Here is a 13,655-nt window from a genome sequence, read left to right on the forward strand (position 1 = left end):
TACAACAATGAAGCAAATCCCCCCCCTCTGAGATGGTTTTCTCCACAGCTGGGATAAGCCAGGAAAGGTCTCATCTTCTCCCAGAGAAAGCAGACGTGTTAATGTTCCTTCAGAAAAATTGCTAACTGTTTTGCTAAGTTGTAATGCTGGATGTTAAATATGATGTTGGATTTATTTCAATTTAAATTGATATGAATTGAAATGCTCTGTTAAAAATATTTAAAGAGTGATTAATAAACACAAATGGAATTGTTTCAGTATTGTGCATTATTTTACACATTAATTTTATTATGGAATCGGAATCAGAACCGGGAATCGTAAGGCGGAACTGGAACCGGAATCGGAACCGGAAAATTTCTTTTGATACCCAACCCTACTCTTGATGGTGGTTCGAGGTTTGATGATCACACATTTTTCCTTGAGTTTAACTTAAATAGTTTATTAAAATTATAAGTTAAGTACATTCAGGATTGCATTTATCTTCCTGTGATGAAATAAACTGATCTACAGTATCTTAAGTTCCTGGACTAAAACTGTTCCAGTGAAGTTCTCTATCTTGAGCTCCTTCAGTTGAACAACAGTTTAAATGTCTTCACATCCCTGTGTGCATTAAATTACAGAAAGATAGAAAGGGGCGTGGTCTCACCACGTCAGATCCAGGGGCTTTGATTTGGAGGCGGAGCTTGGTGCCAACATTTTGGCCCGGCGCCTCGCGCTAGAGACGGTTACCATGACAACCCGGCACAAGACCACGGTGTTGACCTTAAAATTAGAGGCAGGAAGAGATGTGATGGTAAAACCTGAAGTAACCAAAACACGCATATCTTAGACCCACACACACACACACATACACACACTTACCGTAAGAACAAACAGTACAGGCCCCACAAAAGCCCAAATAATATCAGACTTTGTGTTGAGCCAGCAGTGCTGCTCCGCCTTATACTTTTTCAGCGACACTGTCAAGGTTACAGAGACAATGACAACTGGCAAGCCTGGGGGTGGCACACACACACACACACACACACACACACACACACACATTGTCAGTATTCACTTCTCTCTAACAGTATAGAACAGGAAGTGATATAGAATGCAAATAAGCATGTGTTTTACACACACACACACACACACACACACACACACACACACACACACACACACGCACACACACACACCCCAGCCCAGGGCGTAGTAGAATCTCATTCTTCTGTCCTCGCTGATGTTTACAGAGACGACTTTGCTCCAGAGCAGCATCCCTTCAACCAGCATCCAGCAGAAAGAGGCCAGGAAGAAGAGGTGAAGGAGAGCCGTCACCATCAAACACAGATCCTAAAAAACACCACCACACCCTTCACGTCTCCATTCTGACCGGTCAGAAGATGATGAGGATTAACAGTCTCTAACAGCAGCTCGGACAGTAGCGAAGCCACTAATCGCAGGTTCTGTTTCCATAGTAACAGCTCATTCACAGGGACTTTTCACATGAAACAAAACATGCAACTGTCGATGTGATGCGCATCGTTGATGTGAATTTCTCTGTCAGGAGATTTCTATAGGACTTTTATGGACATAGTCTCCTGTGTCAGAGCTTTAGACTTTATGATTTGCTCAAAGAACAGGAACCTATTACACAGACGTTCTACAACATTAATATAAGTATAACTAGATTTTTAAAAGTATTTGTTATTGAGATTTTCAGGTAAGTTAAAATTCTGAGATAATGCTAGAAGAACATTGAGATAAGTCAAAATGTTAAGATAAAATAAAATGTTGAGATAGGTAATATATTTAAGATAAGAAACTTGAAATTCAAATTCTTAGAATTCTGAGACGATGTTAAAATATTGAGATAATAAGTCAGAATTTTTGAGATAAAACACAATTTGTAGATGCTTGAGATAATAAGATAGAATTCTGAGACAATGTGAAAATTCTGAGATAATGAGTCAGAATTCTGAGATAATAAATGTAATGTTTTTTACATTTTACATTTGAACAAGTCCCTAAGGCTAAATATTTTAAAACAAATATATAAAAAATGGTTTCATCAAGACAAGATAAATGTAACTATAAAAAGATAAAATTTAATTTAAAGCATAACCTGTGGTTCTTTAATAAATATTAAACTGTACTCATTGGGAAATACGAGATGTGATACGAGCGGATGTAGTGGTATAGGAAAATGTTCAACAGTAACAGTAGTTTCTTCTCTTTTATAAAGAATATATCATTGTTTGTCATGTTCTAATAGTTGTGTAATACTATGATGTACCTGGTTAGCAGAAGCCCAGTAACTGAAGATGAGGAGAAACTGAGCAGCTGCCAAAGCTACTATCAGATTCTTATGCACTGTTGTGCGGTCAGATTTTGGGACACTAGAGGGAGACATAAAGCAGGAAATACACACACACACACACACACACACACACACACACACACACACACACACACACGCGCACACACACACACACACACACACACATACACACACACGCACAGTATTTAGCATTCATTACAGGAATCCTAGCAGTTTCAGTGTTTTAGTGACTGTTAAGCTAAATAATGTTACACTACAGATTTATAACACAAACACACTCCAGCTGTTTAAATATTCTACTCATTATTTCATCAAATCTTCTGGAATAAAATATATTTTTCCAAATTTATTGGAGCTTTTCTTTTATTTCTTTAGAGATGACTCACAAATAGCCTAAGGTCAAAGTTATCATTATTTGTAGACTCATTTGTTTTGCAGCATTTAAGACAAGCATCCAGTCAAACAGAATTAAACTAATCATAAATTCAGTAGTCATTCATATTAATTGAGTTGTTATTTCTATTAATGCAATTAAATACAATTGAAACAATAACTCCTTAAAGGTGGGGTCTCCGATGTTTGAAAGCCAATGTTGACATATAAAATCACCAAAACAAACACGCCCCTAACCCAAACGGGTCCCACCCCTGTATGGATAGCTCCGCCCACACATACATACGTAACCCAGGCAACTAATGGAAAGAAATGTGTCTTTATCATAGCTGAAGGGAAGAACAATACGATTGTAGATAAACAAACAAGCAAAAATGACACACAAGTATAATCATGTAAAGGACAAAGACATATATTAGTTCTGTGTAACAAAACAAAACCAACGTTACTCACCTATCGAGAAGGAAAAAAGCACCTCGGCGTCTTAAGTAAAGTTGGTCACATGTTCACAGATTGGAGTTTCCCAAGTCAATAACTCCTGAGCTAAACACTGTTACTACACAAAACACGGTTGTAGCTGCGTCTCTACATTACTACGATAGAAAAGAGGTGTTATTTGTGTAGTAACAGTGTTTAGCTCAGGAGTTATTGACTCAGGAAACTCCAATCTGTGAATATGTGACCAACTTCCTGCTCCTTCAGTTCTCTCCAGCGCTGGAAAGCTGATCCTATATTAACACGTCCTACTTCTTACCTTATCGTAAGTCTTTCTTCTCTTTCTTTCTTTGTTTTTATCCTCCATGTCAATGTTAAAACCGCTTTCTGCTAACGTCACACATGAGCATTGAACACTCTCTCGCCGCATATTGACAAGCCCCGCCCCTTTCTGCTCATTGGCTACACGTTAGTTTTGATTTTTGTTTTGATTTTTTTTATTATTCGGCCCGACTCAGTTTTCTGAAGCATTTCTCAAAAATCGGAGACCCTGCCTTTAAACCCCTGGCTGTGTGTCATAGACCACAAACTGAAACACAAAACAAGTAGACAAAATGCCATTTACAAATATCATTTGAGAAACACATTTTAATGTTTACTGTGTATTTAAAATAGGATATTATTAGTTTTTAATAAACTCGCTTACAAAATAAATTTCTTTCTTTGGATTAAATTCATCATCTTTTTATTAAATGTCGGTCCCCTGGAATCTTCCTGTGATGGATAGAGACCAAGACATGAGCACTGCTGTGTCTGAGCAAGTGGTTTATTCGTAGTGACACTGACATTGTGTGTGAGTGTGTGTTACAACAGTGTTATTGCAGCCTGTAAATCGTCTAGTGGATGATTCACACACATTAAGAAGGAGATTTAGTCTCTAACTAAATAATATTCACTCAGTGGTAGTCTCTACTTGCAATACCTCTTGCATGACAACACACAGCGTAATGAATGTAGCTGCAAAGTAAATTAAAGCAACCGAATAAATCGTCTGTTGAATATATGTGTGTATAATGAAATGCACACAATCTCGCTGCTCTCACCTGACAGCAATGAAGAGGATGAAGGTGAAGATCAGGCCACACAGAGACACTCCGCAGCCGACGAAGCTTAAGATCTGTAAACCTCTTTCCTCCTCTAGGGTACGCTGTAGATCAGACACACATACACAAACAGACACACACACAACAATCATGAGTGTCTCTGAGTATGTTACACTGCCCTCTGATACAGCAGGAGCAGCAGTTTGAAAAGATGAGGTTGGCTGGCTTGATGTGTCCCAAATAATTACACACTACACAATTACACTATGCACTATGTACCTCAGTGTCCAGTGTATAAATGTTACAAGGGACGTATGAAACTTCTTTTATTAACAGGAAGTAGAAATGTAAAAAGTATTCTGCCGCTAGCAGAGTACAATGTCGTGAACTCGTTTAAAAGACATTTGTGTCATCCGCCACCTTTCTCATCTAGCGCCAGTGCCTGGTAGCCCCGCCCCTTTCCCACAATTTAAGCAAAGCTGTGAGCATTATTCCACACTTTGGTTTTTTTTGTTGTTGTCTTTTTAATCCAGGTCTTTAAAGTGCACATGAACACATAACTCACACTATTTATTCTACACAGTGGCTTGGATAGTGCTCAGGTATCCCTCCGATCTACCAATACTGCTCGACTGGTTCCACCATCTCTCAGGGTAAGAGGCAAGTATAGTACAAGACTCTTTACTGTTCTGGCACCAAGGTGGTGGAACGAACTTCCCCTAGGGGTCCGGACAGCTGAGTCACTGGCTATTTTCAAACGGCGGTTGAAGACCTACTTATTCATGAAACACTGCAACTAGCACTTCTTTCCCTGTTTGTCGCGTTAAAAATAAATAGATAAATAAATAAATAAATAAATAAATAAACTTTGAACAATGTTTTAAACTCATGGTATCTTAAGTATGTAACCTAGTGAACCAGACTTAATGTATCCAATAATAGAGACCTAAGCACTTCTGTACGTAGCTCTGGATAAGGGCGTCTGCCAAATACTGTAAATGTAAATGTAAATGTAGGTATGTGATAAGTGCAAATGTTTCGTCTACCTGAACTTCATAAATCTGCATGAGCAAGGCAAAGTTGGTGGTGTGGTTACAGTAACAGGAAGTTGCATTCTCTTGTGAGGAAATGACCTCACAGCCATCAGTTGACCATCCTCCTTTATCCTCTGCCCTGAGGAGTCATGATTAAAAAAAGCATGTATGAAAACTGACAGAAATCATCAATAGATTGATATCAACAGAATCATTAATACCCCAAAAACACACTCACAGGAGCTCGAAATTCCAAAAGGCGCAGATGGGCTTATGAACAATCCCTGAAGTGCTCTAAAGAAATTTGAGTGAGATTTTATTAAGCCATGATGCTGCTAATTTTTAAATAAAACCTCAGTTTCAGCTATTACAGTTACCTGAATGTGATGGCGGAGTGTATACTGCACACCCAGACTGATGAACTTCCCATCAGCCATCACTCTGCTAGAAATAATCGATGAGCCCAGGACCGTGTCCTTATACCTGACACACAAACAAAAACATCACAACTTAGTCTAATTAGCGTTTATTAATGTTAATAATTAAAGTATTTTATGCCACTTAGAACACATCATTTTATGGTAACATTTTATGTTGACGGACATTTACAATTCAAAATGTCTTCTAACACAAATCTTCACCATGTCAACGATCACATACCTTTTACGTTTATTTGTTTTTAATAAGTCTTAGATTAGCTGGAGAATCTGAGCAAGTTCTTTCATTTTAATTGTTGGTAAATAAAACATTCAGGCCAATCACAATGCAGAATTATCAGAGCCATACAGTGGTGTAAAGTGAGCTGAATGAGACTTACTTGAAAGAGGCATCAGTGCTAACAGGGATGAGCGTGATGTTGTCCTCTGTGTTCAACAGCGGCCTCAAGGAGCCGTACCACGCATTTAACAGAGTCACTTTCCCGAAGCCTGAACACAGCCAAAAAAACAAACACGTTTGGCTGAATAGCACATGTTTAGATTTATTCAAATATAAATCTATGAAGCACATCTAACAAACATGCCACATTTTCATTCATTCATTCATTCATTCATTTTCTACCGCTTGTCCGAACTATCTTGGGTCACGGGGAGCCTGTGCCTATCTCAGGCGTCATCGGGCATCAAGGCAGGATACACCATAGAGTGCCAACCCATCACAGGGCACACACACACACTCTCATTCACTCACGCACTCCGGACAATTTTCCAGAGATGCCAATCAACCTACCATGCATGTCTTTGGACCGGGGGAGGAAACCGGAGTACCCGGAGGAAACCCCCGAGGCACAGGGAGAACATGCAAACTCCACACACACAAGGCGGAGGCGGGAATCAAACCCCCAACCCTGGAGGCGTGAGGCGAACATGCTAACCACTAAGCCACCGTGCCCCCCATGCCACATTTTTTCAGCAACAAATTTAAGTACTGCAGCAAAATGCTTCATGATTATGGTTCTTTTTCATCGCTTTAAAATTGATAAGATTTGTTCTAAGATTGTATGTGATTACGATGATTAGGAAAGTTCAAACATTATCTACCTTAACCAGCTAAGTATATTAGACTAGGATTAACTTCTTGGTTGAGTAGTGGTGTTATTTACTAAGCAGTATTGAGAAAAGAGGGCAGAAAACCCTCCTCATACTAGGAGATGAAGAGAACCATCCTCATACTGGGAGATCACGTCATGTCAGAAAGATCGTGTTTACAAGTTCAACACACAGGACCCACAAACCACAAAGTCGTAATTCCGAGTGGGGAAACTCAGGATTTTCTTTGTGGTCCAAGCTTCCGAGTTGAGGGCGTTGTCAGAAAACAAGACAGACACCATGACAGAATTAACGCCTGCACCAACATTGGGGCAAGTCGTGGCCTAATGGTTAGAGAGTCTGACTCGTAATCCTAAGGTTGTGGGTTTGAGTCTCGGGCCGGCCATGACTGAGGTGCCCTTGAACAAGGCACCGAACCCCCCCAACTGCTCCCCGGGTGCCGCAGCATAAATGGATGCCCACTGCTCCGGTTTTGTGTTCACAGTGTGTGTCTGCACTTTGGATGGGTTAAATGCAGAGAACAAATTCTGAGTATGGGTCACCGTACTTAGCTGTATGTCACGTCACTTTCACATCTATAGTTGATTGTTTAATTGTTGAAAGTTTATCAGTCGTTATTATGAGTTCCTAACTTGTAAACACAAACTTTCCAGGTGGATTTGAATCCACCTTATAAGTATTGCCTATTCTGTCACCAATTTGTCTTTATGTCTACAATAACATCTGCTATAAACTGACCCACATCACTAAAGACAGTTCAGAAGGAGGTGTAGGAAGGTTTACATACCCTCACTGTGGAGCTCTTTCATGCTTTGAGGTGGAACAGAGATACAGTCCAGACCTAGTTGACCAGTTGTTCCAGAACTGCAGAACTCTGATCCATGAGAACTTTCAGACACATTCTTCTGTTTGACCTGCAGTCCTGAATTGGACAAGATTACACATATATCCCCTGATGGTCATAGACTCTGATATTATAATATACAATAAAATGCTTGGTTGTATTAAGTGAAGGAGAAGGGTGAAAAACCTACTGATATTGCTGCTGTTTATTTGAACGTGGTCTGTGCCCCCCAGGAGCAGCGGGCTGAGATTAGATGCCATGCGGTCGATAGTCTGCACCACAACCATTGGACCACTAACAACCTAAACACAAAGACATGTATTTAGCACTTTTTCAGGTCGAAAGTTTCCAACCAATCATTGTATCTATGAACTTCCTTGGTGATACCTCTCTGATGGTCTCCCATTTGTCCTTGATCTCCTCACTCGTGAGCGTATCCGCTAGACTGATGAAGCTGTGGCTGATTGCGTGTGCCATCGAGTGGCTCTGGTCTCCTGTGATTGGTAGCTCAGCAACACGAGACAGCATCCCAAGCAGAGGTGGAACATCCCTGCTCTCCAGCTCGTCCTGGGACTCCTGCAAGTAACTCTTGGAAACATTAAGCAGATTAGAGATTCCAGGCCAGCTGTCGTCTGCATCAGGCATACCAAGGATATCTTCAGTTGTCTGAAACACAAAAAAATGCGCACACTGACACTCGGAACTAACATCATGTTGTGAAGCAGAAGAACTTGCAAATTCTCCTCACTTTTGGATGTAACTGTTTGGATTGGCATCAACTTTAACATCAAAATTAGATTGACATCAACCTTTAGGACACAGTCGTGCAGCATGTAACAGTCCCTGGGTTTCTGGTCTGGTCCTGAGATCATTTTACTCTCTGTATAGAGTTTGTCATGGTTTTCTCATGTACGTCCAGGATCATCGGTTTTTACCCACACCATCCAGCACATATCAATAGGTAGATTGCCCCATGTGTGACTGAGTGTATGAATATGTGTGTGCATGGTGCCTTTGAGGTATTTTCCCACCTCATAACCAGCATTTCCACAATAGGCTTCGGCTCCACCACCACCCTCACCAGGATAAAGTGAGTGCTGAAGATTAATGAACAAACTCTGTCTAGTGGGTCATTTCCAAATGTGCCTCTTTTTATTGTGAATTATAGATTTTTTTTAGGGAGCAAAATCCAATAATTCCTTCCCAAAGAAAGGAAAATGGTCACTACATTTCTGAAATGAATCTGTCTATATGGGGGCACGGTGGCTTAGTGGTTAGCACGTTCGCCTCACACCTCCAGGGTTGGGGTTCTATTCCCGCCTCCGCCTCGTGTGTGTGGAGTTTGCATGTACTCCCCGTGCGTCCAGGGTTTCCGCCGGGTACTCTGGTTTCCTCCCCAGGTCCAAAGACAGAGTTGGTTGGCATCTCTGGAAAATTGTCCTGAGTGTGTGTGTGCCCTGCAATGGGTTGGCACTCCGTCCAGGGTGAATGAATGAATGAATGAATGAATCTATCTATATATTTTTTCTTATGGGTTTCATTTTCCCATAAATGCAAGCAATATGGCATCTTTAAATTATTATAGAGCATCTTTCCACCTAAAGCAAGCTGTAACCAAGTATCAGCCATGATTAAAATGGTGGACAATAAAATGTGTAACAGACTTAACAACTACATAGTGCAGGGATACCATAGACTTCATGTTTGTTATGGGTATCAGACATTTGCAGTAAGTGCTTTATGCTGGTCAGAATCAAGGTAGATCTAGACCTTATCCTGGGAACATTGGGCGAGAAGTGGAGGAGGGAATAAAGTCTGGATAAGATACCAGTCCATCACAGTTCACCACACAATATTCACCTAGGGAGCAAAGCCTTTACTTAAGTAGTTTGCTTTATTTGTATATAGTGGCAGCAATAGGGCAGTGTTCTAGAAGAAGGTACTACAACTTGCAATCTCAAATTTCAGAGATCTGCCTGCCTGCCTGCCTGCATGCCTACATCCCTGCCTACCTACTTACCTACTTATCCATCTATCTTTGAAGTGGAATGCTTACCATGCCATTGCTCATGAGGTTTTGCATGAGGGGACTCGGCTGTGAGATCAACGACTCCTCCAGCTCTTTCTTCTTCAGATAGCGGTCTGAAAGACATACAGACATTTAGATGTACATGCTGATAATTTGATCCTTATTACTTATCATTTGATTGGCCCCAACCATATCCACAAACAGACAGAATACAAACCTTTCCTGATTTTGCAGATGAAAGGATGAGCGTTTGAGCAAGGTGTCGTGCTGTATTTTGGTTCACCATTATTAAAGTCATTCAGAACTCGGCAGGAATCCTGCTCTTTCTGTTTCTGCTGCAGAAAACCTGAAAACATGTTTAAAGATCTGTTATCTCCTTATTCCTCAACATTCTTAGCAAATAACCTAGTTTCCATGTGGGTTATATTACATCTTTTGTAACATATTGGCACACGAGCCATGCTTCCAACCTGAATGCTTGCACTTGTACCAGAGTAACAGAATTGAGATTGAGGTATATATACTCACCAGGGCAATTCACCATCCCTGATATCTCCTTTACAACAGTGTGGAGAGTCAGATTCCGCTCTTGCCAGCTGAAAAATGGCTTCACAGTTGATGCAGGTGAACAGGTGAAAAGCATCGGAATCTCTCTCTCCAGCAGCCATGAATCCCAAATGTTTAGATCCGTCATGTTCCCCAAAAATGGCTCAGTAAAATTCCCCCCAAAAGAATCCTGGTCCTGTCCCAGAATTAATATCCCATTTCCATAGATATCCCGGGACAAGGCTTTGTCCGAACCCGAGTCGCGTTTTTCGGAGTCTACGTAAATATTCCAAAGTCCATCACTTTTCCGCCAAGTAACGCAAATCTGGTGCCAGCCACCATTGTTGGGAAACCAAGCTTTGTAAGAGTGATGCTTTCCGTGGATGATGAGGGCCAGTAAGACGTGACGCTTAGACTTGTCTAAGCATCCGCGAAGCTGGAATTCGTTTGTCAAGGTGGGTGCAGCATATGAGAACAAGGTGGACACCTCTTCATGATACTGGGCGAACTGGGCACGTATGCACACGCTCACCTCAGACAGTGGTGGGAACGAAGCCTCCACTCGAGCATACCCATCTTTAGAGTTATCAGAGAAGGACAATCCTGTGAGGACAACATCTGCCACAGAAATACAAACGGGGAAAACTTTGCTATTCAACAGATCGCATACAGAGTGTGCTCTGTGAACATATCCGACAGTCTCTACAGTAGAAGTAGAAGCTTATAAAACATCTGCAAATTTATCACTAAGAATAAACACTTGCTACATAGGAAAGACAAAAATATCTGCAGGCAATGCTAGTTGAGTGAAAATAACAGCGCTTAGCCAGCGCTCGGTGGTCACTCTCAATCACTCACTCACTCACTCACTCTCACTCATTTTCTACCGCTTATCCGAACTACCTCGGGTCACGGGGAGCCTGTGCCTATCTCAGGCGTCATCGGGCATCAAGGCAGGATACACCCTGGATGGAGTGCCAACCCATCGCAGGGCACACACACACACACACTCTCATTCACTCACGCAATCACACACTACGGACAATTTTCCAGAGATGCCAATCAAACTACCATGCATGTCTTTGGACCGGGGGAGGAAACCGGAGTACCCGGAGGAAACCCCCGAGGCATGGGGAGAACATGCAAACTCCACAGGAATTGAACCCCGACCCTGGAGGTGTGAGGCAAACGTGCTAACCACTAAGCCACCGTGCCCCCCCCACCCTCAATCAGTCACTGATAATGAAGTATTTAAAAGCAACAAAAATAATAAAACAGACTTCCCTAGCAGCTGTGCTATAGAAGCACTTTTACAAACTTGAACAAATCCTGCTGTACTCCACTTTAGCCCTAATGATGAAGTTACCAACTACCCAGCTAATAGCATCCACCCTATCCCTTTTGAAAGCTGTACCACCTCATGAGACTTACTATTTTTGTAAAGGCTCTGCACGGATGTGGGGCTGAGGTTCTTACTGTCTCTGACCCAGACCGGATGCTGCAGCTTGGTCTGAGCCAGAACCTGCCTCATTCCCTCTTCATCCTCACGTTGATCTCGGAAGGTGAGGGAACTGAAGTGACTCTGGCAGTATTGGAAAGCCTGGATGAAGCTGCAGGATGCATTCACCAGCTGGAACACCGTCTCTGAGGTCAGAAGTGGTTGGTTGCCAAGGGTCACAGAATCTACCACAGGAGAAAGATATGTTGGATTTATTGAAACCATTTTTCACACACAAGAGAATGATGCAACCAGATATTCCAAATCATTTGTGATGAAAACAGTTACGGAAAGGTTAACGTGGAAATGTATCCCACAATGCCCTATAGTCAGCTAATTACGGACCAATTACATACCTTATATTTCATTGCCCTGGGACTGCACACCAAAGCAAATGTATCCACCGTTCTGGGTTCCACCCCAATGTCAAGCTTTGTACCATGACGGCTTCAGGCTAGCGCCTTGTTCTTTCTGACTAGATTCTATTGTGTGACATTCAATTAAATGCCTCAAGTTTAATAAATTCTGGTAGAAAACTCACCCACAATACACCTCTCTGACATTTCTTCTTGGAACGACTCTGTTGATATATTTTCAGTGCTGGAAGTGTCTACTGTCTTTGAAGCCAAACTTTCAGAAAGCTAGCACGAACACACACACACACACACACACACACACACACACACACACACACACACACACACACACACACGCACACACAAACACACACAAGCACACACACAGACAAAAGAAATGAAACAAAGAAGCAATAAAACAAAGAAAATGACAAATGTTTTGTATATTTGATTTATACTCATCACATTTTTCACAAACGTTTATTCTTTGTTTTAGGATTCGTCTTTAAAAACATATAATTAAAAATCGTTTTGACATTCAAAAATAAAATATCAGAACCCTGTAATAAATAAAATATCTATCCTACACAAAATAGCGGTGATTCGAAACCCTTGTTTGTGTCCTAATTAAAATGATTGACATAAAATCTGTTTTCTTTTTTTTTTTTTTGTGATTTTGATTACCAAGATTTGAATTTGTTCTTTTGTTGGTTGTAAATTTTAAATGCCATTTTGAACTATTTACTTTTAAAAGGCCGATCTTACTGCTAGCAAGTTCGCGAAATAAAACGTAAACGCCGTGGATATGTAATTCGAATACATTAAGTTCACATTTAAATACTTGTATTAGCTTCTAGGTTTCATAGGTAGTCAGTAAACTACACCTTAGCACAGGGTTCCTTAAGGCTGCGTCAAATGAGAATTTTTTTAAACTGTGATAACAACACAAAAAGTATTATAAAGTAGTAGGTTTAACCATTTAACACAAAACTTAATATTAGCCTAGTTAAAGAGTTCCTTAAGGCAAATAATGTACATAGTTATTATTTTTTTGTCTACTAAAACAAACCGTTAATAAAAATAAGGTTAAAATTTCAACGTTCATTATCAGTATCATGATGTGTAGGATTACCATGGACAGAATCACCATCAACAGGACAGGAGACATCTTCCCATCTGCAGAAAGCAGGACAGAGAAGAGGAACGAGATCGTAAAAATAAATAAATAAATAAAAATAAATAAATCGTAGGCATCCAGTAAACTAGTCTTGTATAAACTGACCGCATCAAAAATCCTGATGGTCTTTTGGACTTTAAAATGAAATGCATGCGAACTGTCTCAATAGTCATTAACATCCATCTGAGTTCCTCTATTTTTCACACAGTGTTCTGCTTTTACCAGAAGTATAATTAAACTTCTGCATTCTCCAAACGTCACCAATACAAAGTGGCACGTGAGGAGGACAAAGCGATGGATTTGTAGAGAAAATAAAAGGAAGAGGACTTACAGGTGGATGGACGACGGCTGTATCTTCCGTGTGTCTTCTGTC

At 40.8% G+C, this 13,655-nt stretch overlaps 1 protein-coding gene across 2 annotated transcripts in view; it reads right to left on the reverse strand.

Annotated features, from left to right (window-relative positions):
* adgrd2 (adhesion G protein-coupled receptor D2) overlaps positions 1 to 13,356 on the reverse strand; it is a 20,215-nt gene extending 6,859 nt beyond the window's left edge. For both annotated transcript variants that reach the window (XM_060881677.1, XM_060881676.1), the window contains exons 1-18: positions 13,238 to 13,356; positions 12,291 to 12,390; positions 11,683 to 11,934; positions 10,234 to 10,869; positions 9,923 to 10,051; positions 9,733 to 9,818; positions 8,064 to 8,342; positions 7,867 to 7,978; positions 7,620 to 7,754; positions 6,103 to 6,211; positions 5,663 to 5,768; positions 5,524 to 5,579; positions 5,298 to 5,424; positions 4,252 to 4,355; positions 2,276 to 2,378; positions 1,179 to 1,332; positions 862 to 995; positions 647 to 762 (exon numbers count right to left, since the gene is read on the reverse strand). In XM_060881677.1, coding sequence (XP_060737660.1) covers positions 647 to 762; positions 862 to 995; positions 1,179 to 1,332; positions 2,276 to 2,378; positions 4,252 to 4,355; positions 5,298 to 5,424; positions 5,524 to 5,579; positions 5,663 to 5,768; positions 6,103 to 6,211; positions 7,620 to 7,754; positions 7,867 to 7,978; positions 8,064 to 8,342; positions 9,733 to 9,818; positions 9,923 to 10,051; positions 10,234 to 10,869; positions 11,683 to 11,934; positions 12,291 to 12,390; positions 13,238 to 13,273 — 2,774 coding nt within the window. In that variant the 5' untranslated portion in view covers positions 13,274 to 13,356. The remainder of the gene's footprint in view (positions 1 to 646; positions 763 to 861; positions 996 to 1,178; positions 1,333 to 2,275; positions 2,379 to 4,251; positions 4,356 to 5,297; positions 5,425 to 5,523; positions 5,580 to 5,662; positions 5,769 to 6,102; positions 6,212 to 7,619; positions 7,755 to 7,866; positions 7,979 to 8,063; positions 8,343 to 9,732; positions 9,819 to 9,922; positions 10,052 to 10,233; positions 10,870 to 11,682; positions 11,935 to 12,290; positions 12,391 to 13,237) is intronic.
* Positions 13,357 to 13,655: the final 299 nt, after the last annotated feature.

This window comes from Tachysurus vachellii, chromosome 11 (genome assembly GCF_030014155.1).
Source record: "Tachysurus vachellii isolate PV-2020 chromosome 11, HZAU_Pvac_v1, whole genome shotgun sequence".
NCBI classification, from domain to species: domain Eukaryota; kingdom Metazoa; phylum Chordata; class Actinopteri; order Siluriformes; family Bagridae; genus Tachysurus; species Tachysurus vachellii.